Raw genomic sequence first — 27,178 nt, forward strand, 5'->3', positions numbered from 1 at the left:
TCTGACATGGATATAGGGATCCATGGCGTTTAAAATGTAGTCATTTGACTTTTTGCAGTCAAGATGAAACGATCGCATCGTGTCGTGGAGAAAGGAGAAGAAAATAAGAGTAAGAAACATGACTTTTCGCCTCGTACAGGAGCTAAAGCATTAGCAAGTATCTTGACTTTTATCTCGAAAGGGGGGGGTAGTCCGTCGGTTTGTCTGAAGAAAATTTTCTTATGACACCTTGCAAAGCTCTGATCAGAAGTTCGATCTATGTGGGCTCTTCCATCGTTCTGCTCGGTTTGAGAGTGAAATGAATATTGGAAGAGAAGAAACACACCCTTTATATATATGTCGGTCTGACATGGATATAAAGTGACCCATGGCGTTTAAAATGTAGTCATTTGACTTTTCGCAGTCAAGATGAAACGATCTCATCATGTCGTGGAGAAAGGAGAAGAAAGTAAGGGGCAAAACGTGGTTTATCGCCTCGTACAGTAGCTGAAGTCTTGGCACAAATTCATGCCAGTGATTTTGGAGATGATATGAGTAAGCCAGAATCCAGACCCAGAGACTCTACACCCGGCCAAAATTCACCACGGGTAGTAAACCCTGAAAAGTACTACCACATTACGACGGCTTACACTTAAACGGTGAAGTTTAAAGATTTCTGCTGGAGAAAGCAGAGGGCTTCATCACCGAGATGTGGGATTCTTTGTTAACCACATTGAAACGACAATGTGAAGCCAAAGAAGACGATCGCTTGAGACTTTCCATTCATCACGACAGTCTGAAGTCCCCCGTTTGGATCGAGTGTAGCAGCCCAGCACAATTGACAACTTCCAAAGTCATCGACAAGATTCAACACGTGCAACAATGGAACGGCAAGTTTCACATCACTGATGGAAAAGCGACACTTTTCATGACCCACGTGTCTCTCCCCAAAGGGACCGGACAACGCAGAAAAGTGTTATTGGTGGACGACCTTCGTAGCATCAAGCGTAGCCTCGTCCAAATTAACAACTCTCAAGACCAGATGCGTTTAACCTGTGCCATCGTGGTGGGACGAACGTATGCCGACAAGAACGACACGGTAGAATGGAAAAGAGCTTGGCAAACTATTCAAAAATTGAATCGTGCCAAACAACGAAGAGAAGCAGAGCTCCTGTTACGGCAAGCGGGGCTATCCAAAGACACATCCTGTGGCATTCCTGAAATGCAAAATTTGCAATACGTCTTGGCTCCACGCTACACCTTGAAAGTGCACCCTCAACAAGTGCGAAGACCTATATTGTTTCGAGGCAAAGACTTCAAAGACGGAAAATTCACGTCTATCATCACGATGAACATTTCGATGTCATTACCAGTGTCACCAAATTCTTGGGATACATTTATTACTGTGAGAAATATGACTATGGATATAACAATCGAAAGCAACACAAGGATTGTGGATCGAAAAGCTAAGGATATTTGGCCTCTCAAACCTGTCTGGACGAAGGACAAGAACGGGTACATTGCCCTGCTTGTCGTCGCACTTTTGTCAGCCCTGCCTGTTACCAACAACATCTGAAGACACAAGGTTCACAACAGAAGAGTGCGTGTCAACTCCTGAGACTGTGCCCTACTTATGGACAAGGCATATGTACCAATATTGTCAAAAAAAAAACATATGTTCAGGAAAAAAACGATGTCACATTTGTCACCAAATCATGGACATGGAACACCATTGCTACATTTAAAAAAAAAAACATTCCAAACATCAAGAAGAATACGGTGACCAGAAGAAAGGCAATTTCATCTTTTTCGATTTCGAATGCATGCAAGAGACTGGCATTCACATTCCTAATTTCTGCGTGGATCATCGAGCGTGCGAGAAGTGCATCCAAGAGCATACTCTTTAGTCATTACCATCATTGCAGCAAGATTCCTGGAGGACGCGAAAAAATCTTTCGGGGACCAAACACGCTAGCCGATTTCGGCCAATGGATCTTAGACCCCATCGACGAGACGTGGAGCCAAGAGGGCATTGAGCGTTACGGAGATTGTCATCGCCATGCCATGGTAATGGCTCACAATGTCTCGGGATATGATGGACAGTTTCTTTCGAGATACTATACGGAACAAAGTACGAACGTCTAAAGTGACTTTGAACGGAGACAGAATCATTTCCATGCAAGTGGGCCAAGTACAGTTTAAAGATTCGATGAGTTACTTGGCCATGCCTTTGAGTCGAATGCCTAAAACGTTTGGAATGACAGAAATGACCAAAGGTTATTTTACGCACTTTTTCAGTACCGAAGCCAATCAACACGCTGTTCTACCCCATTTGTCTGAGGCTCACGACTACATCCCCGACAACATCCGTACCGAACAACGAGAAAATTTCTACGCTTGGTACTAGGATCACGCCTCGGACCCTTTCAACTTTCTGGAAGAAATGTTAAAGCATTGTCGTTCCGACGTGGACGTTTTACGGTGTTGCTGTGGATAATTTCGAGAACTGTTCATCGAACACGAACGGATCGATCCTTTCAAACAAGCCTGCACCATTGCCAAAGCGTGTTCCTTAGTGTACCGCCAACGATTCATGCCCGAATACACACTGGCTGTCATCAGCCTTCAAACGACCAACTTGTCAAATGTCAGTAATCCGTCAAAGCCTTGCGCTGGCTACATTACTTGTGCGACAAGGAAGACAAATGGATCCAACCGGGAAGGCGAAAAAAAACAATCTGAAGGTATTCGGTGGATAGTTGGGACTTAGAAAACCCCAAGATAGTGTACGAGTTTAACGGATGTTTATTTCACAGATGTCCCCTCTGCTACCCGCAACGTGACACTAAAAATCAGTTTTTACAACGTACCGTGGAAGACTTGTACCAGGCCACTTTTCAGCGGTGGTTGAAATCAGAACAGCAACGATACCAAGTGGTGGAAATGTGGGAACATGAGTATGATCACCGTTTGAAAACCAGTCCTGAGTTTCAACGCATTGTGGAAAGTTACAAGTTGGTGGATCCACTGAACCCGCGAGACAGTTTGTATGGAGGATGGACGAATGCCACCTGTTTGTTGTACCACGCTTACGAGGAGAAAGAAGAAGAAATCAAATACTTGGACGTGTGTTCGCTGTATCCATACGTGTGCAAATATTGTTGCTTTCCTGCAGGGCATCCGCAATTGGTGACGGAATACATCGACCTGGACGACATTCGACAATACAAAGGCTTGATCAAGTGCAATGTCTTGCTTCCCACTGATTTGTACCATCCTGTTTTACCTTACCATTGTCAAGGAAAACTGATGTTTCTCTTGTGCCGTACTTGTGCCGAAACGTGCAAGCAAGAGCGACTTTGTCAACACACTCAGGAAGAACGTGCCTTGACGGGAATGTGGGTCAGCGTGGAATTGTTCAAAGCTCTGGACATGGGATACCAACTGTTAGAAGTGTACGAAATTTACCACTTTCCCAAGACAGAACAGTACCACAACGGCGACGATACTCAGAACGACATTTTCGCAGACTACTTGGATGCCTTTCTGAAACTGAAACAAGAAGCCAGCGGCCATTTTTCCTGGTGCCATACTCCCGAAGACCAAAAAGAAATTCAAAGAGAAATACTGGGAGCAGGAAGGCATTACTTGAGACCACGTAGAGAAAAACGAAGGAAGGCGATCGTTTGCCAAAGTGATGTTAAATTGCTTGTGGGATAAAATGGCACAATGACCCTGTTTACCCAAGACAGCGTGTTTGACAGAACGTTCCCGCTACTTCCAGATGATTCAAGACAAAACCAAATACATGAAACACGATGCCACTTAAACCCCACAGGCCTATTTACTCGTGGATTTGAAACCCACCACCCCCGATTATTTGCGATTTCGAACCCATCTGTTTCACCACTGGTACCAAGACGGATAGCCTGTTTTGTGCACGTCCTCGTCGTTGACTTAAGAAGAAAAATCTATAAAAACCTCGGACACTTTGGATCTGTCTCACACATCGTCATCATGGCGTCCCTTCAGTCTCATCTTCCCGTCAAATTGATTCGTGCCTTGTACGGCATCAGTCGTGAAAGAATTCCACAAATACGTGCTCGTGTCTTAGAAGCCAGTCTCAAAGAAGTCTTACGATGGTTTACGTTGCCAGCACGTCAATTTCCGCAAGGTATCATTCACATTCCTCATCAAACCAAACGCTTTTTTGACAGAACCAAAGTAGCCTTGACGCAACTGGCTGATCTCCGCATAGACACTCAAACCAAAAAGCAATTCATTTTGAAACCTAGAAATAGCGGTTCTCTCGGAGGTGTCATCGTTCGTTCCCTCTTAAAATGGGATCCTATTGTCCCCAAGGTTCTCCTCGAAAAAGAAAAAAACACTCCCCAAAAAGCCAAATGAAGCCCAAAGAAGAAAAAGAGCAACGGTGTCAATACCAGGTCACAGCCCCAGAAAAAGAAAAGGCCCCAGAAAAAGAAAAAGAACAGTCCCTAGAAAAAGAAAAGACCCTTAGAAAACAGCTTCTACGCACAAGAGAGGTACTTCGACCAGGACGCAGCCTTACATTCGCAAACCACGTCCTGCAGTGACGGTGACTACGTCTCCAGTATCCTCTGGTTCTTCCGCTTCTCCGTTTTCGGGGATGTCCGCCATATCCAATTTGACACCCGTTCTTCCTCAGTTGATGAAAGAATGGAAACCCACGTCTCCAAGAACTTCTTCTCTAGTGGTGACACACTCTTCCTCTTTAGCTGCATTGGCAGCTGCTCACAAAGTACTTGCTCCCAAAATCAAAGTCCAAGAGAGATTGGGCATGTTACAGAGTTTACTGGATTTGTCCAAGCAAGAACTGTCCCGATTTAGTCCGTTGCAAACCTATCCACGACGCGTGATGTCTGTCATAAAGTTGATACGACGTTAAGACAATCAGTGGCGACGCATTCCAGTATAAAAAAGACCTGAGGCAAAAAATTGGAATCAGTGTTTTGTGCTCCTGAACGACCAAAGATTTCACCCCGCAGAAGCCGTCCCTCTCCTAAACCCAAAGGAAAGAAAAGGAAAGGACTGCCTCCTCGTTTAGTCAAACATGGGGACATTTTGTCCGTCCTGTCCAAAGCTTCTCCACCCATGCGAATAAAACTCATTCGAACCGCCTCCAAAGATGTCATCGATACCGTGTGCGAATGTTGTTTGAACGTCTTAAAAGGCACGATACCTTTGTCTAAACACCAGAAAAAAAAGCTTAGCCAAACGTTGTCACGTTCTTCGCCAAATGGTTCAAAAGAAAATACCCATCCGTCAAAAGAAGAAAGATGTTGGTACAACGCGGAGGAATTTTGCCTCAGTTGTTAGGAATCTTGCTGAAAGGAGTATTGGGAACAATGCTTGGAGGCCTCATGGGAGCAAGATAAAAAGGACCAAGAAGATAAAAGAGACATATGTAGTCCAAAAATCTCAGGCGCGACCGTTGAAATCAAATGGAAGGACGAAAACTGGCTTTAGTGCCTGACAAACGATGGATGGATTACCATCGTTGGCAAGAACAACGGACTCCGCATTTGCCTCCCAAGCCTCACTTGACCGAGATGTTTCAGTTACAACATGAATTGCAGACGTTGATGGATCGCAACGATTTGTCCGAAACAGAAAAATCGCAAAAGTACAGTCAACTCTTGCAACGACTACAACTCTTTCACCAGAAAGCTTTAGACGAAACAGCTCTGCCACCTCTGAAAGATCTTAAGGCCTTGATGAAAACTCCATCATCATCACCACCACCCACCTACCCAGCGGTCAAGACAGACGCAGCCCCACGCATACCTGTGGAAGAAGAGGTACGAGAAGTCTTTCAAACACTGTTAGAAGCTCCCGTTCCTAGTAAGATTTCTGTGTCCTTGTTGACCCCTTCCCCCACACCTCAACGAGAAGAACTGAATGCTCAGCATTAAGAGGTTAATGTCTGGACTGGTCGGCCTGGTGTAAGGATAATGCTACTGGGTGAGATATCATGCTACACGTGAGGGGCATGATGCCCCAGTGCTAGACTTCACTATAAACTCCCACACTGCAGACATCGTAGTAATAAAGTCGCCTACAAATTATGACCGCTCCTGTGGCCTTGATAAAGTCCCTCACTATGGTATCCGAGCCAAGACCCTTGAGTGTACAAACAACTTTTTAGTTGGAAGAAACCAACAGATTATGATAGAAGGCCAGTCATCTTCATCAGTCCCCGTCACTTCAGGCGTTCCCAAAGGAACGATCATGAGTCATCTGCTGTTCTTGATCTACACCAATGATTTGCGTTGGGAGTCAATTCTCAAGTTAGCCCTTTTGCCGACGACAGCTTGCTGTAAAGAATAACTGACTCGGACCAGGATGCAGAACTGTTACTATCAGATCTAGACCGCCTACAATGATGGGAAAATGACTGGCAAACGGAGTTCAATCCTGACAAATGCGATGTCATCCGAATTACCAACAAGAGACGGATCGTCCCAGCCACATATACCATCCATAGTTAAACGGTGACGGTGACATCCATGGCCAAATATTTGTGAGTCACCATTGATAGCATCTTATCATGGAACAGTCACATTGATTCTGTTACAAAGAAGGCAAACAACACCATAGCGTTCTTTCGTAGAAACCTGTCCACATGCCCCGAACAAGTAAAACATATGTGCCATACATCTTTAGTACGACCACAGTTGGAGTATGCTTCGACCGTTTGGACCCATCTGTCAAAAACAAACAATGCCAAACTTGAAGGAGTACAACGAAGGGCAGCACGATTCACTGTTGGTGATTATCGACGAACCAGCAGTGTCTCCACCATGCTCCAACAATTGGGATGGGAAGAGCTTCAAGCCAGACGACAAGAATCAAAAGCTGTTATGATGTACCTTATTGTAAACCAGCTTGTTGACATCCAGCAGCACCGTACCTCCACCAGAGAGGATCTTACACTAGAGGACATTTAAGCAAATTTCTCGTCCCTTTCACAGAGTCAATGCATACAAAGACCCCTTTTTCCCATCAGGAACCCAGCCGTGGAACTCCTTACCAGCCACCCCTAGTCAACGCCAATTCCTCGATGTTTTCTGATGAGGGGTTGGTATGGGGATCACGTAGCTCCAGACCAGGGATGTTTTTGACCCGTTTTTAGCTGCACTTGGACCTCCCATCACATGTACATAGTTCACATCCTGTGCGATCATGTTTCAGAGGAACCCGGGATATTAATGGCAAAAAGAACAAAGATTAGACTAAAAAAAAATTTAAAGCTACGTTAAAAACCCAAATTACACACACACACACATCTACAAATTAAATTGTGTTAATTGTTAACTGTAAACCATTGAGTTTCATTATTCAAGTCCAAACAATATAGTATTTCCACTTTCTGTTTCAGTTCTAATTCTTTCTTACTGCCCTTCTTATAGTCTTCTTCAGATTTTGATATCACTTTTTTTCAACAAAGTTTTTATTTATCGCACATCTGCATGTCGCAGGAATGGCAATTAAGAGGAACGCCGGACACGGAAATGCATGTCGCGAAAATGCTAGTCACGGAAAAACAGGCATACAGTTTGTACAACGTATCTTGCTTATCAATTGTACATAACTAGAGTTCCTGTGGATCAATTGCTTTTAGGGAGTTTGGGCTGGTTGAAACAGGGTCTAGGTCCATAAATTGGAGAAGAAAAAAAAAGAGAAAAATTAGGAATAACATTTGTAGGAAGACATTGCTAAAGTCTGATTTATGTCTAATTTCTAAATATTTTACACTGGGATTGGAGCCGATACAAATTATGTTCCATTCATATTTTCAGCCCATTAAGACAAACAAAAATAATCTCTTGGCTTTCCGATGTAGCTACTTGTGTAAATGTATTACATCCATCCCCATCCCAACACATGTATGGTACGGAAGATGATGAGTGGGATTGATATAGCTGTCAGTATGTCCTTCTGTCAGTCCAAAAATATATTTCTGTCCGTCCATCTGTCTGTAAACTTTTTCGTATCCTGAGCATACCACAACCATTCAAAGTATTTCAATCAAAACCTGGAACACACGTGAAACATGTTGTGTGAATGGAGGTAGGTACCTTTTGATACCTCGATTTTTCTGTGCTCAATATTTGTATCTTGGCATGGAAACAAAGCATCCAATACACAGTATTTGAATCAATTCTGAGAAAGAAAATATAGCATAGGTAGTACATACATTGAGAGTTCTGAACCATTAGGTACCTTGGATAAGTAGTGTTTGCATTGAGAGTTCTAGACCATTAGGTACCTTGGATAAGTAGTGTTTGCATTGAGAGTTCTAGGCCATTAGGTACCTTGGATAAGTAGTGTTTGCATTGAGAGTTCTAGGCCATTAGGTACCTTGGATAAGTAGTGCTTGCATTGAGAGTTCTAGACCATATGTACTAAGGCTGTGGCCTCGGGATACGTCATTTCAAAATGATTCTTGCTCCAAAACCACAGTTTCTTTTTTTCAATGTTGTGGTGCCTTAAAGGCATTTGCAATCCTGCAAGTAAAAAATGATGGTCAATAACATTAGGATAAAACAGTGTCTATTAGAAATGTTCATCACATGCATGGTCGTGAAGTGGTACATAACATGATGCCTATGTGGAGATACATCATATACCATTATATGTATCATAGATATTGCCATAAATCGATGGTGATGCATTATATAATGCATTACAGACAACTACTTTATATTTACAATTATAAAATTTAATTTTCAATCCCTACTATATAGCAAGTACTGTACTGATGTGCCATTCCAAAAAAGCATACGTTTTCCATTTTTCTTTGCTTGTATCATATATATGTTGCTCTTGGCATTATAATCTTGCAGCAAGTTACCAGTATTTCCTGAATATATCATGACAATTTTATAGTGTTTGTATATGGTTGTGCACTAACTGTGCAGTTCCTTTATGCTCATTTGACCAACACTACCTAAGATATTTTCAGACATGAATGTTAGATGTAGCTAAGAAGTTTATGGTAAAGAATTTTTTTTACCATGATTAAATTAAAAGAAGGAATTATTTTTTAAATTTACCATGCAATGTATGTGGTGCCCCCAAAGAACTAATTCAGAGTAAATATTTTGTTAGTAAACAGTGTTACATGCCATAATAGCTAAAAATTTAAAAAAATAAGGTGGGATATAAAACATGGGAAAAACAGTTGCCACATGTATGATAACTTGTGACTGCAGATTTGAACGGTTATAACAAAGTCCTAGGCATAAATTACAACAAAATAGGGCGTCGTTTATTTGCCAATCAATTGCTGGTGCTTATATGCACAGACTTTAGAACATGGATTCTTTGAAGTATGTCCGAAGGGCATTCCTTTTCACAAGATAAATGCAATGATAAGGATTAACTGTTAATTAGTCACACTGACTTTATGCTTGTGTATTTAAGTCTCACCTTTAGCTATTATGTAGTTTAGCTGCAGCTGACCAGAATATGAAAAGAGGGGCTTGTCCTGGGGAAAATAAGGCATATCACAGGGAGAAATGGTGTGTCCAATGGGTGCTCCCACATTGGGTGGGGACAATAGTCACCTCCCACAATGTCACCTTTAAACATGTTTTGGCCTACATCCATATAATTTCATGGCTGATGACTGTCATGTCCCCCCAAAAAAAAGTTTTTGTGGGCGGCTCTGGCATGTCTTTTGAGAATTTCACCCTTATTGGACCTGGAAGATCAATCAATATTTATTAAAACCGGTGCTTAATAAAGGTCGAGTAAATACCACCCCATTTTATGTACAAATCTCACTATCTTATTTGTTATTCTCCCTACTTGGCTTTTGAAAAGTTGACAGGTATGCCGTACTCCAATTTCCACATGCCCCAAATTTCCCCTTTTTTTAATATTGTCACACAACGTTGCAATAGCTACAATTCAAATATAAATTTATTAAAAATGAATTACACTTGAACACTGTACTGAGAACTAAAAGGACGCTTTGCATTCTATAAATGCAGTAAAATATGACTTAAAAGATATATTGCTGCTGTTCACAAACTTGTCAAAAATAATACATATCGGCTTAAATATTCTCATTCAAGGCAATAATATGTAATAACTTTTGTTCTTTGTACACACATCTATCATCTGTTTGATTTACCTATAATGGGTTGCTCCACTTCTAGATCCTACCTATGCAAATTAGCAAAATGGGTTCACCCACAGCAGCCTTCAACACATCTCACTAGCCAGTTAATTTGATTTTATACTTGACCTTCTTTTCCTTTAATTGCCACTATATAAACTGCCCAAGGGATAGTTCTATATCAGTTCAAATCATTACAGATTACCGTTTATACATACTACATGTAACGGACATATACTGAAAGTTTTGTTGTTGTTATTGTTTTTCTATTTATTTTTTTATTAAGATTACTGAAAATTGTGTTTTCTTGAAACACAACCGGGGTTTGGGAGTACAAAATCATATTTTTAGCAAAGCTTCCATTTGATTAAAATCAGACCTCAATATCACGTAGGACAGTGGTAATCTGATTTAGATTGTGCCATGTTATGTCATGAATGTCAACATCTTGAAATTACATTTATTCATTTCATCAGCATGATCAAAGATTCCTCAGGCAAACTATTTTATTTAGAAGCCTGATGGGCACCTCACTTTGAATACAGGATGGGACTAAACTAAAATTAGACAGGCCCTGGACATTGGGCTATTGGACTTTTTAAGCACTGCTTTTACCTAAAATATCTGATGAAAGAATTATTATGTTTCTTGTCAGTGAAATTGATAATTTCTCTTAGTGAGATGGGAAACCAGTCTGATAACTGATTTCTAGCAGATGAACAATGATACATAACTTAACAGTACCAAAATTGTTAATACATTATTTGCTAGAGACAAAAAATTCCTTAATTTCCTTTCTTGCTGCTGCTTAATAATACACAGATCTCAAGAAACGATACCTTCAGTTACTTCTGGGTTGATTTATTGTTACACATGATATGCAATTCACAAAACTGCATATGTGTTTTGTTCTGAGTCAACAGAAAGAACAAGTTTGATATAGCATATGGCATAAGTATATCGAACAAGTTCTTCCGACTCACAACTCAGCACAAAATATTGAATGCAGTTTTGTATTCATTACATACCCCTTTTTACCCTTTCTAAATAATTTTAGATTTACTGTATGAATTCAGAAAGAAATGGCATTTATAAAAGTTTGATTCACTGTGTCTACTAATATTAATGCGTTGACATCAAAGAAGGCACACAAGCAGTGTGATACAGAAATATGATTTGAACAGCTTTATTGAATGCCAGATCAAGGATGTAAAGTTAAATGTGTATGTACTATGTATTGGGATATTCCAAATCAAGCATTAAAATTAAACGGGTATGTAATATGTATTGGGATATTCCAAATGAAGCATGTAAAATTAAATTGGTGTGTACTATGTAAATCAAGCATGTAAAATTAAATGGGTGTGTACTATGTAAATCAAGCATGTAAAATTAAATGGGTGTGTGCTATGTAAATCAAGCAAGTAAAATTAAATGTGTGTGTATTATGGATTGGGATATTCCAAATCAAGCAAGTAAAATTAAATGGGTGTGTACTATGTAAATCAAGCAAGTAAAATTAAATTGGTGTGTACTATTTAAATCAAGCAAGTAAAATTAAATGTGTGTGTATTATGTATTGGGATATTCCAAATCAAGCAAGTAAAATTAAATGGGTGTGTACTATGTAAATCAAGCAAGTAAAATTAAATGGGTGTGTACTATGTAAATCAAGCATGTAAAATTAAATGGGTGTGTGCTATGTAAATCAAGCAAGTAAAATTAAATGTGTGTGTATTATGGATTGGGATATTCCAAATCAAGCAAGTAAAATTAAATGGGTGTGTACTATGTAAATCAAGCAAGTAAAATTAAATGTGTGTGTATTATGTATTGGGATATTCCAAATCAAGCAAGTAAAATTAAATGGGTGTGTACTATGTAAATCAAGCATGTAAAATTAAATGTGTGTGTACTATGTAAATCAAGCATGTAAAATTAAATGGGTGTGTACTATTTAAATCAAGGAAGTAAAATTAAATGTGTGTGTACTATGTAAATCAAGCAAGTAAAATTAAATGGGTGTGTACTATGTAAATCAAGCAAGTAAAATTAAATGGGTGTGTACTATGTAAATCAAGCATGTAAAATTAAATGGGTGTGTACTATGTAAATCAAGCAAGTAAAATTAAATGGGTGTGTACTATGTAAATCAAGCAAGTAAAATTAAATGGGTGTGTACTATGTAAATCAAGCAAGTAAAATTAAATGGGTGTGTACTATGTAAATCAAGCATGTAAAATTAAATGGGTGTGTACTATGTAAATCAAGCAAGTAAAATTAAATGGGTGTGTACTATGTAAATCAAGCATGTAAAATTAAATGGGTGTGTACTATGTAAATCAAGCAAGTAAAATTAAATGGGTGTGTACTATGTAAATCAAGCATGTAAAATTAAATGGGTGTGTACTATGTAAATCAAGCATGTAAAATTAAATGGGTGTGTACTATTTAAATCAAGGAAGTAAAATTAAATGTGTGTGTACTATGTAAATCAAGCATGTAAAATTAAATGGGTGTGTACTATGTAAATCAAGCATGTAAAATTAAATGGGTGTGTACTATGTAAATCAAGCATGTAAAATTAAATGGATATGTACTGTGTACTGGGATATTCCAGATCAAACATAAAATTAAATGGGTATGTACTATGTATTGGGATATTCCAAATTAAGCATGTAAAATTAAATGGGTGTGTATTATGTATTGGGATATTCCAAATGAAGCATGTCAATGGATTTTAATGTCAATGTACCAAACTGTCCCAATGGATTTTAATGTCAATGTACCAAATTGTCCCAAGGATTTTAATGTCAATGTACCAAACTGTCCAAATGGAGTTTAATGTCAATGTACCAAACTGTCCCAGTGGAGTTTAATGTCAATGTACCAAACTGTCCAAATGGAGTTTAATGTCAATGTACCAAACAGTCCAAATGGAGTTTAATGTCAATGTACCAAACTGTCCCAATGTATTTTAAACTTTTCTGTTTATCAAATATCTAGGAGAGGGCAGGCAGGGCACTCATGGACTACACTGCTAAAGTATCACTTTACAGCTGCATCAACAATAACATCATCGTCAATGTAAAGATATTGTATTAGGTTTATGAAAGTCATAGACTGGTGCTTTAAATTACTGAATGGTTTGCAGTCAGGTAGTACCCTGCATAGCTCTTGTAAAGTATTTGTAAAAATGTTCCCTTCATCATACATGTAGATTTTTATCCGAATGGAGATGGAACAAATTCATCTTATTGAATTATATAATTTATATATTTATTTATATATAAAGCATTACAGGTCTGTACATTATGGTTTTTATCCTAGAACAAGTTGAATGATACCCATATTAAGACCATAACATTACTTGACAGGCTGGCCAACAAGCAGGATATAGAAGGACACATGGAAGAATCAGATATCCGTGAAAAATTGGCTCTGGAACCACTGGTCAACCAAACTAAGTGTCCTTATAAACTTGTAAGTAAAGTCAGATACTGTTGAGGAATTGGTCCTGGAATGACTGTTAAGCCAAATGCAAGTCCTTCCCCGCACCTTGCCCCAGTAAAAATGTATGTAATGAAACTTGCACTAGCACGTGGTTCTTAATTACCCCAGTAAAGTTCAGAGCTGTTTATCTATAATTTTTATGATAGTTTCTATGGAATAGTTTTGAAACAAATACTGGCTATGGCGGATTGAAGTGTTGGAATAGTTTTGAAACAAATACTGGCTACGGCGGATTGAAGTGTTGGAATAGTTTTGAAACAAATACTGGCTACGGCGGATTGAAGTGTTGGAATAGTTTTGAAACAAATACTGGCTACGGCGGATTGAAGTGTTGGAATAGTTTTGAAACAAATACTGGCTACGGCGGATTGAAGTGTTGGAATAGTTTTGAAACAAATACTGGCTAGGGCAGATTGAAGTGTTGGAATAGTTTTGAAACAAATACTGGCTACGGTGGATTGAAGTGTTCGTAGAGATTATGAACAAAGTCTGCTCAGGCAAAGATTCTACATTACACAGTTTTGATCATTTCATCTAAAGCAAGTTTGAGGCATTTCCTCACTTCATCAGTTTTTATATTTACTTTTCACTATTTTCTATCTTGGACAAATTTTCCCATTTTACACCCAATCCAATAAAAATAGTTCAAGTAATTTTTTGTTCCATCCCGATGGTTTTTGCTTGCACATATAGAAGTGATAGAATGCATTAACTTTTAAGTGAAAGTTATGGCATTTTTAATATGTTTAACTACAATAAAATGTATACTTTTTATCTTTTCTATGTGCTGGAGTTGCCAATTTTGCGTTTTCCATCTGTTGCATCAGCAGCTACAAAGCTTCACCTAATAAGTGCCCTATACATTTATGATGTATGTCTTTTGTTACAGTTTTATTTTTGTTGCTGAATAGCCTATAACATCCATAAAAATTTCTATTTGTAGTTTAACTATTTTACGTTTACTAATTAACATTATGGAAAATGTTTATTGACTGCATAGTAATACAAAGAAAAATAATGCCTTTTATAAATTATTTTTATTGGATTTCACTCAAAACATTCAAGTACTCGGTGAGAAGCTGTGAAATTTATGAATGTAACTTATCCAAAACAATTTTCAGATAAAAGCAAATGATTCAAAGAGAAATAAAACGCTTTGCTGACATTACCCAAAAGATAACATCCATAGTGGGACAATGGGCAATGTGTTGCTCGTTCCATTAGCAATTTGTTTTCACATTTCTGGGTCTTTTTTCATATTTAAAGGTGGATTATGTCTGTTTATCAGAAAACTTCAAAAGTGTTGATTTAGCTTAACTTTAAAATTGAATAATTTTTTCAGAACTTGAACCATTTTTCTGTGGTTGGGCAAAATATAGGTCTAACGTTATTGTGTGAGATAAATGTTGACACCCTTTTGGTTATCTACCTGCCATAAGATTGATTGTATATTCCTTTAGATTATGTGTAACTGACCTAGTACATGACTTTTGTCATTTATTGGCTCTAATTACATCCCTACAAGATCATGCATGTACTTTTTATATACATTTGTGTCAGTAATTAGTCTCCTCTTCACAGTATTAGGCTGTATGTCTGACTTAGTATCCATGGTTATATTGATTGCAGCAAGCTGAACATAGTTTTACCTTGCCATCGATATTGCAGCTGGTCAATAAGCCTGGGAACTGGTTCCATGGATGGTATATGTTTTGAACAGGGAGGCAAAACACATTAAGGTTGAACTTCGCTCACAGCTGTTGGCATCACTCCTGCTACTCAGTGGTCATGTGGAGGAAGTCTGCAAACAGACTGCCAAAGAGACAAATCTCATACAGGCTCAATATCTTAGACATCAGCCCTCATTCCAGAACAGGAAGCACAGAGAGAAAGTCATTTCATCTGGGCACCATGTTTCTAAATGGGGGGAATGAGACTGGTTCTAAACACTTTTCTGGAGGAAGATTTGCAATCAGTTTAGATCTGCAAGATGTTTACTTCCATATTCCAATATAGTCCTTCCAAAATTCCCGAGATTTGCTTTCAGGGATATAATATACCAATTCAGTGTACCCATTTTGGTCTCAGCATCAGGGATATAATATACCAATTCAGTGTACCCATTTTGGTCTCAGCATCAGGGATATAATATACCAATTCAGTGTACCCATTAGCATCATTATCTGAGTCTTCATGAGAATTATGTTCCACTTCATAAGTATCTCTTTGTCCTTGAATTCCAGCTACCTGGACGACGTACTGCAAAATCAAAACTAAAGAAAACAAAATAAAACCCACAAAGTGACATACATTTCAAGTCAAGTAATGAATTTCCTAGTTTCACTTCACCTTTGCCTTGGATTCCTTGTCAACAACGACAAATATGATATCGTCCCATCTTAACATTTACCAACATGGGAAAGAACAGGGTCTGTCTCCTACAGGTGCAAAACTTGCAATGATATGGATAATGCTTTCAGCCCTCAAAGAATACATCTCACCTCATGAATTCTTTCACAAATTGGGTCTCCTTATATTGGCACTGGATCTTATAATTCTGGGATGCCAATTCATGAGACAGTGACAGAGGATCTGATCTGTTGTTCCAGACTTTGCCTACTGGGCCAAATAGTCCCAATTTCAGGATACAAAAGGTCAAATGTCAGCAAGTAGGAGAAACTGACTTGGCTATTGGCAGGTATTCTCCTGCAGGTTCAGCGTCTTGGAATTAAGATTTGCCTGGATGTGTGTACAATGAGCTGGGATACCCACACCCTGCTGTTGTTTAAGAAGTCAACAGATTGTGGCCTTCTTTGGACACTCTATTGCACATCAATATCCGAAAGTCAAAGGTCACAGTGAATGCATATCATTTGTGTCTAATAAAAAAATTATATCTAACAACACTACTGTTGTAATAGTTGTAATAATGTCAAAAGGGAAGTGGGGGGGGGGCTAAATCCTTAGACTTATTCCTCCTAGTTGGGAATTCTCTCAGGTGGTATCACAAAGAACAAATCCACATTCAGGTCTGTTATATTTCAAGCAGACTTGATATATTAGAGGACCCACTGTCCAAATCAGCTGCTTTAAACCGAATGGTCGATTCACCCCTCTGTTTCAGGCAAATCATTGCCAGACACTCATGGATCTACTTGCAACGGGATGGAATGCAAAGCTCCCAACTAGTTTCTCCCCAGTCCTGAGATCGAATGGCATGAATATTTCACATACTTTAGATATATTGGAGTGCTTTGGTGGCACATGCTTTCTTTCCAACCTCTTTGATCCTAAAGTTGATGCAAAAGCTAGGAAATTATATTCTGACTGCTGCTCTCAAGTAAAGAAATATCCTGGATAGACAATTCAACTTAGCTGTGGAAATTCCTAGGAAAGCCTTTGTTTTTCCTTACTGTGGAAATTCCTAGGAAAGCCTTTGTTTTTCCTTGTGGAAATTCCTAGGAAAGCTTTTGTTTTTCCTTACTGTGGAAATTCCTAGGAAAGCTTTTGTTTTTCCTTACTGTGGAAATTCCCAGGAAAGCCTTTGTTTTTCCTTACTGTGGAAATTCCTAGGAAAGCTTTTGTTTTTCCTTACTGTGGAAATGCCTAGGAAAGCCTTTGTTTTTCCTTACTGTGGAAATTCCTAGGAAAGCCTTTGTTTTTCCTTTCTGTGGAAATGCCTAGGAAAGCCTTTGTTTTTCCTTACTGTGGAAATGCCTAGGAAAGCTTTTGTTTTTCCTTACTGTGGAAATTCCCAGGAAAGCCTTTGTTTTTCCTTACTGTGGAAATTCCTAGGAAAGCTTTTGTTTTTCCTTACTGTGGAAATTCCTAGGAAAGCCTTTGTTTTTCCTTACTGTGGAAATGCCTAGGAAAGCCTATGTTTTTCCTTACTGTGGAAATTCCTAGGAAAGCCTTTGTTTTTCCTTTCTGTGGAAATGCCTAGGAAAGCCTTTGTTTTTCCTTACTGTGGAAATGCCTATGAAAGCCTTTGTTTTTCATTACTGTGAAAATTCCTAGGAAAGCCTTTGTTTTTTCTTGCTTGCTCAAGCAACCTAAACTGCAGGTGATTTATCCAAACTGAGAATTGTTGAATCTGCATGTCTTGATCATATGAAGCTAATCCACAGAGGCAAACATTTCTCAGAACAAGTGTTGGACTTGGCCAAGAAGAGCTAAGTGAAGAGTTTCCTGTCAGTGGTGTGAGCTGGAACAAAAACCATTAACTTTCTTCTCTGATGTTTGGAGTTAAAGAAGTTTAAGCACCTATCACTATAAATGGTGACCATTCCACAATATCAGACATGGTTTGTTACTACAGAAGAGAAGATACAGGCCAAGACAAAGCTCTACCTGACCTTCTGGTCTTCTGACCTTCTGGCAAGTTTTGTCACAACCTAAGGTGCTAGCCCAGTGGTTGAAATGGAATCAACCATGAGTTTTGACATGGTTGAATAAAGCGCCATTTAAACCTCAATCGTAAGCATCTTCAACCTCTGTCCTGAGCATTATTGTCACATTTCTTGTACTAAATCCATTTCCTAGTCATTCTAGATACAGCAGTTAGAAACTGTGAGAAACATGTCTTTTTGGTGTTCTGAACTATATACATTTTCAACATAATGGTTTAGTTTCACTCATGACAGCACCTACTTTCATTGCAAAGAACAATTCTCCACTCATTGGCAGTAAGTCCTTTCTTGTGAAACTACTCTCCTCATTTGACCATTTACCTACATGAAAAGAAATGAGCTGTTGTGAAGAGAGTTTATTTCTACCATAGAAAGAGGAAAGGTCGATATTTCAGATCAGGCTCCTGCATCCTATATATGGTGGGTTATAAAGAACCCAAGACTGAATGAATTTCTTGTGCTGGCTTATGGCAGTGACCCTGAGCAGTCAGTGATCCTTAACTTGCATAATTCAAACCATAGGGTTGAGGGCAGAGATGACTTTCTCTTCTTTACATCTCAGAGATCTTGCATCCCAAAGGGTTCAGTTTCAGCTAATGTGTCATAGAACAGCAGCATAAAACAGTCTGCACTCCAAGGTTGTTTGGCAGCTTGAAAACAATGCACCCAATTGATTTCTGCTGGATTTGTTGGGGTGGGTGAGGTGTCTGTCAGCTGCATTTGAGCAGATATTGAGTTACTGGTGCAAGTAAGATGGTACAGTCAGCTATGCCATATCATTATGGCATTTATGGGCGGTATGGTCCTACCAGAAAGACTGGGTTGAGGGGTTGATACCATACCAATCTGCTTGCACCACTGCTCTAGCTGATGTATTTCTTACAATTTTCACACACCCTATGGCACCAATAAAATAAATGTGGCTTATATTGGTAAGGAGATTAAACACCTTCTGTCTTATCTCTTCTCCTAAGGTATTATGATCTGGTAATGTATTTAAAAAAGAAACTATTATTATATGAAAATATGTTTTGTCAATAATACTTACCCAATCTTCATATGGTCACATCCTACTTACCTCTACATACCTACTTCTTAATGTACAGTTATGCTTTAGTGGTAACTGAAATATGTACAGGATTCTGCATTTTCTCTATGAGGGGGATTACTTTTGTAATTACTTCCAAAAAGGGGGATTACTTTTGTAGTTGCTTCCAAAAAGACTACTGAACCAAGTATAAAAACAGCTCTTACAGAACCAGAATATGCCATAGATTTGAGAATTACCCCACCCCTTCAAATCATAAAAATGACAGTTTATTTTAATTTATGGCCCTTACTCTTTACCAAAAACTTTAAAAAGTCTTAAAACTTAAGTTTTAAAGATATAGTAAAAACCAATGAATGGTGGCAATTACATTAATCAAATAAAAACCTCCACTCTCTTGAAACAAACAGAAAATAAAAGAAAAGATAACATTAATGTAAAATATTTTGTGACAGGAAAATTATAATAAAACTAAAAGCAAGAAAATCAGCTTCTATGACTTGTTAAAAGTATCAAAGGTTTTATACTATATCATGAATTGTATTTGTATTTGTATTGCAGGTAACTTGCAGTGCAATAAAGGGCACAGGAAAGAAGATAGACCCAAACATAAAGAATGGCTTGACTTGGCTGTGTAACATCATCGGTCAGATATATGAACAGCTTCAAGATCGCATCACCAAAGATATGGAGGAAGTCAAACAGAAAAGACAGGAGGAAAATCGACTCAGGGCAGAACGTGTATGCAAAGTGAAGGAGGAAAGGTATCATGATATAAGCTGTAGTCTAAGTATGGTTTGATATAACAATTAAGTGAATGAGTAGTTTTTGGTTTGCACACTTTGTACGAGGACAAGAGCGGAATGACAAAAATATACAAATAAAATGAAGGAAGCTTTTGCCAGTTACTGATAAACCCATGAAATGTGTCTTACTACAGTAGAACACTGACACTTCTTTTTACTCAGTGAGGATTGGGATCAAAAGTTTTTTTTTATAGTCCAATTAGTTGTTTTTGATAGACTATTTTATTAGACAATATCACTATTCTGAAGATAATCAGAAATAAAATAAATAAAATATCATTAATAGGATCACTGAATATATGAAACTTTTGAACCAAACTTGTTATTGCATGCCAAATATAGATATTATTAAACTCATAAATCTCAGATGAAATATGCATACAATTCTCAATATGAACTATCAAGGCAGTTAATTCTCCGGACAAATCTAGTCTATGATTTCCTGCCTGCTGACATTGCCTGGTGTGTACATGATTGTACTATACAGGAATTAGGAAATTTTGGTAAACAATATATTAGTACACTGAAAATCTTAATTGACAGTGATTGAGTATGGTATACATTACATTATTAGATTGAAAGACTTAATTACCTGGTAGTGATTGATTTTGGTACACAGAACATTAGTACATGTACAATTAAAGTCTTAATAACTTGGTAGTGATTGAATTTGGCATACAAAGCATTAGTACATGTACAATTAAAGTCTTAATAACTTGGTAGTGATTGAATTTGGCATACAAAACATTAGTACATGTACAATTAAAGTCTTAATAACTTGGTAGTGATTGATTTTGGCATACAAAACATTAGTACATGTACAATTAAAGTCTTAATAACTTGGTAGTGATTGATTTTGGCATACAAAACATTAGTACATGTACAATTAAAGTCTTAATAACTTGGTAGTGATTGAATTTGGCATACAAAACATTAGTACATGTACAATTAAAGTCTTAATAACTTGGTAGTGATTGAATTTGGCATACAAAACATTAGTACATGTACAATTAAAGTCTTAATAACTTGGTAGTGATTGATTTTGGCATACAAAACATTAGTACATGTACAATTAAAGTCTTAATTACTCGGTAGTGATTGATTTTGGCATACAAAACATTAGTACATGTACAATTAAAGTCTTAATAACTTGGTAGTGATTGAATTTGGCATACAAAACATTAGTACATGTACAATTAAAGTCTTAATAACTTGGTAGTGATTGAATTTGGCATACAAAACATTAGTACATGTACAATTAAAGTCTTAATTACTCGGTAGTGATTGATTTTGGTATACAGAACATTAGTACATGTACAATTAAAGTCTTAATAACTTGGTAGTGATTGAATTTGGCATACAAAACATTAGTACATGTACAATTAAAGTCTTAATAACTTGGTAGTGATTGAATTTGGCATACAAAACATTAGTACATGTACAATTAAAGTCTTAATTACTCGGTAGTGATTGATTTTGGCATACAAAACATTAGTACATGTACAATTAAAGTCTTAATAACTTGGTAGTGATTGAATTTGGCATACAAAACATTAGTACATGTACAATTAAAGTCTTAATAACTTGGTAGTGATTGAATTTGGCATACAAAACATTAGTACATGTACAATTAAAGTCTTAATTACTCGGTAGTGATTGATTTTGGTATACAGAACATTAGTACATGTACAATTAAAGTCTTAATAACTTGGTAGTGATTGAATTTGGCATACAAAACATTAGTACATGTACAATTAAAGTCTTAATAACTTGGTAGTGATTGAATTTGGCATACACAACATTAGTACATGTACAATTAAAGTCTTAATTACTCGGTAGTGATTGATTTTGGCATACAAAACATTAGTACATGTACAATTAAAGTCTTAATAACTTGGTAGTGATTGAATTTGGCATACAAAACATTAGTACATGTACAATTAAAGTCTTAATAACTTGGTAGTGATTGAATTTGGCATACAAAACATTAGTACATGTACAATTAAAGTCCTAATTACTCGGTAGTGATTGATTTTGGCATACAAAACATTAGTACATGTACAATTAAAGTCTTAATTACTCGGTAGTGATTGATTTTGGCATACAAAACATTAGTACATGTACAATTAAAGTCTTAATAACTTGGTAGTGATTGAATTTGGCATACAAAGCATTAGTACACTGAAAGTCATAAGTACTCGGTAGTGATTGATTTTGGTATGCATGACGTTAGTACACTGAAAATCGTATGTACTTGGTAGTGATTGATTTTGGTATGCAAAACATTAGTACACTGAAAGACGTAAGTACTTGGTAGTGATTGATTTTGTCATACAAAACATTAGGACACTGAAAGTCGTAAGTACTCGGTAGTGATTGATTTTGGGATACAAAACATTAGTACACTGAAAGTCGTAAGTACTCGGTAGTGATTGATTTTGGCATACAAAACATTAGTACACTGAAAGTTGTAAGTACTTGGTAGTGATTGATTTTGGCATACAAAACATTAGTACACTGAAAGTCATAAGTATTTGGTAGTGATTGATTTTCACCATTTCAGATTGTTGCACTTGTTGTGAGTTTTATGTAGTGTTGGATTTTATCTCTGCTGCCCTTCTTGTTTATCCTTAATTTTAGTATTATTATTATTGAATTTTGTGCATAATTTTCATTATTGTTTCATTCTTTGTCAAGAACTGATTGATTTCAATATTGCAATCCCCACCATCTACTGTATATGTTGCATAAATCTTGCATCAAAACTCACCCAAATATGTAACATTCTGTCATACAGTTCATTAGAGAAACATGATCATAGCTTTCATAACATTTGTACACATATAATGTTTTCATTCTTTGCTATCATCTATTTCATATCAAAGGGATCCTAAGGTTGATTTGTCAAAATTAGGCTAATAATTTTTGTAACATTTTTAGGGAACATCAAGAAGCTGAAAAGAAGATAAAACCAGAGTTTGAAGTAAACAAAGAGGAAGAAGGAGAGGAAGAGGATATGGTGGATGGAGATCCCTTTAGGCGTCTTGATATAAATGAAATTATAAAAAAGGTATCGACTAAAAACATTTGGCATATTTTTATTTTATTGTAGCTTAACATCCAGTGCAATTTAATTTATATCTATTAGACCTCCCCAAGTGATTAAAAAATAAAAATCCTTTCTCTGATGTTTAAATATAAAAAATAAAAATCCTTTCTCTGATGTTTAAATATAATTATTCTACTTGTACTACAAAGTTGAAGAGGAATGTTGGTCCTGAGTTCAAGGAGTCACACACACACACACACCACCGACAACATATTTGATACTTAGAAGAGATTGTATCTGATATGAACCTAGAGTAGGATACAAAAATATTCATGTAGGATATACAAATATTCATGTAGGATATACAAATATTCATGTACACATTTTTATGTCCCATATTTTAATAAAGTAAGGGATTTAGATTCCTATCTGAAAATTAAGTTAAGCTTCTTCAACTCCCTGCTCTTTTTTAAAATTTTATTTTACACTTTTTGTAAAACTTGGTGATTTGCCAAATTTTCTTGTTACACGGTTGTACAGAGGTTAAAGCTGTGCACTTGTTCATTTAATATATTTTTTATCAAATGAGTTGAATAATAGTATATGCCACAACCTGCTTCCTTCTAGTGGCATATTGCATTTACTCAACTGCTTTCATCAATGAATCATCAAATAAACAGCAGTTTTAGGTTCTGTGTTTTAGATATTATTAAGGACTTTTTTGCACTACTCATTCATGTGTCTATTTGACATTGTTGAGTGTTTCACCACAGTATTTACAACATGACATCATGGTTCTAATAAATTTGAGCAATATGTGATAAAACAGATTTCATATCCCAGCTAAAAAATGTATTGAGTCAATTTTTGACATTTATATTGGAGGCTTTACATTGCAAAGTTGTTTAAGCTTATCTTCCATCAGAGTGGCAGAGTGGTCTAAAGCGCTCTCCATTACGGATCACTGCCATCTCACCCCTGTCTGCGTGGGTTAGAGTCTAGGATTCGGCCAATGTGGGTATGTTAGAAAGCTTGCTGGTAGCTTCTTGTGGGTCAGTGGTTCTTCCTGGCGTTTTCCTGGTTTCTTCCTCTACCATGAATACTGGCCCCCATGCATAGCCTATCATGTGCTGAAAAATGGCGTTAAACTCCACAACAAACAAACAAACAAACCATCTGTGATGAAAATATAACATGTTGACAAGGATGAAAAAATGCTTCTAATTTTGAGTAAATTGTCATGAACTTTTTGATTGTATTATCTTGAGAAGGTGGATGTGTTTTACTACTGTAATTGTAGTTAGTCCTCATTAATGATTCACCAGATTGCAGCCGAATGTGTCATGTCATTACAGTATGTGACATGTGTGACATGTCATTACAGTATGTAACATGTCAATACAGTATGTCAATATTAATGATTCACCAGATTGCAGTTGAATGTGACATGTCATTACAGTGTGTGACATGTCATTACTGTGTTTGATGTTTCATTAAGATTCATTCTATCCAATCAGACTGATGTTGAAATTTGAAGTAATTTTAAAAGCATTTTCTAATCAAATACACATCAATTTGTACAGGTGCTTTATGGTGATAGTGGTTGAAGACAGCTAGATGCTTTTCAAGACTTGTATCTCTCATCATTACTGAGATTTGATGGAGGACTTAACTTTGGGGCATTTAGATCCTCCCTTCAGAAAGCCCTGTGTTGAGGCAAAGGACCCATCAGTTTATATCAGATGTAACAGCTTTTCCATATACTGCCGGACTGTCCACTAACCATTCAAATTTTGCTTATGATATCATTTTAGGTCCAAATATCAAACCTTGAACACACAGAAACCAAATTTTAATACCAAGTCACATTGGGCTATTAAGAATATTTGTTTTTAAAACCATGTTACACTTTTGATGATGGTCAGTTTCTTGTTGGCACCTTCAGAAAGAATTTAGATGCAAATATTGAGTCACTGATGACTGTTAGATAGGTCCAATATCAAAACTGAGTGTAAGGACAGGGTTTTGCTTTTTTTTAATCTAAGCTTCATCATTTGAAAGAGATGCAACATGATCTCAAAGAAGAAGTGACTGGGCGAAGTGTTCATTTAAAAACTTGATGTAACAGGACAGTTAGACCCTATGGTAATCTTTTTCTTACTTTTTAGTACTAAAGTCATCATTAAAAGTTAAATGATCTGTTTGGTCAGACTTGGACTATTAAGGATGATCACTGGAAGTTTTGTATAAGCCATTGTATTTTTTATGATAAACCCAGAAAGGCATTTGATTTACAGTTGATCATATACATGTAGCTATGACACCCAGCATTTCTGAGATCAAATCAATTATTTCTGGCACTGTATCCTGTCTGCTTTAAAATATAATGCAAAATATCTGTACCATTTGTCGACTAAATAGTTCAGATTATTTTTTACCACCTCATTCACAGTATTATCATTTGTGTTTTATTAAATTAAAATTAGAAATCTCATTATTTGCCATTTTCTTATATGATGAGCTCCATGCATGCCATCTCCTTGATGAGAACTTGAGAAACAAAGAATTCTTTGTGAAATTGATTTAAAATTAATGAGTCAAGTACCTTCACAAGTGCCTTTTTTTTGAAAAGTTAAGGTCGGCTTTTTAGTGGATAAAACTTTCTCATATTAAAACACTTGACCAATATTTGCTAACATTAGGGATATACATATCGAGAATTGACTCGTCAATTAAGAATTAGATTCATTATGGTGTGCTAAGGAGAGGATTCTAAACTACACCACTAGCACACTCACTTAGTGTCTCTGCCATAAATTCTTTTGCTGGCACTTGGAAAAGACAGGGTATGTGGTTGTCTGTCTGAATGTTTACCAGTTAGTCTAGTAAATATTCTGGTCAACTACCTCTTTCTTCAGTAATATTGTTGTTGTTGTTGTTGTGGGGTTTAACGCCATTTTTCAGCACACGATAGGCTATACATGGCGGCCAGTATTAATGGTGGAGGAAGAACCCAGGAAAACACTGGAAAGAACCACCGACCCATGAGAAGCTACTAGCAAGCTTTCTCACATACCCACATTGGCTGAATCCTAGACTTGAACCGCCACAGACAGAGGTGAGATGGCAGTGATCCGTAACGAAGAGCGCTTTAGACCACTCGGCCTTCAGTAATATTAACAATAATGATGATAATATATATATATATATATATATATATTGTAAATTTTCAAGGTAAATGATGTTAGAAGATTCACTTATTACAAATCATGTTTATATTTTTGAAGGAAGAAAAGTTAAGGGATGCAAAGAGGAAGAAAGAAGAGGCTGCTGCTGCTGTCAGAGATGAAGATTTTCTTTCAGGCAGGAGTTAAAATCTTCCAATGGTACAGGTGATAACACACACACACACACACACACACACACACACACACACACACAGTATTGTATCTAGTATGGTTACTGTGGTAGCCAGCTTGACAATAATGATATCTTGTCAAATTGACAGGGAGGTTTCACCAGAAGGCTTTTGATGATGCCCAGTTTGTTCTAGATAAAAATGGTACACATTACTCAGCTCCAGTATGACTGTCAAGTAGTTTAAATAAATAAAGTCTTACCTTGGATTCCTGGAAATTCTTTTGGGTCAGTAAAATAGATTGCCATACAAAAAACAGGTACCATATGTTTTCGTGTATAACTTGAGTCCAACTGCAACCAACATAAATCCTGATCTGCCATACCACAATGCACCTGCAGATCAGGATCTATTTTACTTGTTCTACTGATTACTCCTAACAAACTGCATAGACCCAGATCTGCCAGAGTATTATGTGACAGCAGATCTGGATCTGTGCAGTTTGCAGTTGACTCAACCTATACATGAGCATATATGGTATTCAGGAGCATTTTGTTGAGATCTTGCTGTTAAAAAGGGGGACTACTGGGTCTGTACATAATAACATGACCTTAAACCAAGAATTCATATCATGTTTTGTTATCAGGAAATTAAATACAGGATATCAAAATAAAGCAAATACTTTGCTACAGTACAGTGACTGAAAATTATTAATGGAGAAAAAGTAAATCCATTTACCAGCCAATGGCTGCATTTCAAAACATCTAGCACTTTTTTTTTGAATCACCTGACCAATAGACTGGTTCTGTGGTTAATTGTGCCTCAAATAAAAATGTTTTGAGAATTTG

The 27,178-nt window shown here is 37.0% G+C and overlaps 1 protein-coding gene across 1 annotated transcript in view; it reads left to right on the forward strand.

The window, feature by feature from the left end:
* LOC149801172 (ADP-ribosylation factor-like protein 13B) overlaps positions 1-26,346 on the forward strand; it is a 52,921-nt gene extending 26,575 nt beyond the window's left edge. The window contains exons 4-7 of the mRNA XM_089956773.1: positions 13,525-13,630; positions 19,679-19,881; positions 22,864-22,993; positions 26,260-26,346. Coding sequence (XP_089812899.1) covers positions 13,525-13,630; positions 19,679-19,881; positions 22,864-22,993; positions 26,260-26,346 — 526 coding nt within the window. The remainder of the gene's footprint in view (positions 1-13,524; positions 13,631-19,678; positions 19,882-22,863; positions 22,994-26,259) is intronic.
* The last annotated feature ends 832 nt before the right edge of the window (positions 26,347-27,178 follow it).

Source organism: Sinohyriopsis cumingii, chromosome 4 (genome assembly GCF_028554795.1).
Source record: "Sinohyriopsis cumingii isolate HCF-2022 chromosome 4, ASM2855479v2, whole genome shotgun sequence".
Lineage (NCBI taxonomy): Eukaryota > Metazoa > Mollusca > Bivalvia > Unionida > Unionidae > Sinohyriopsis > Sinohyriopsis cumingii.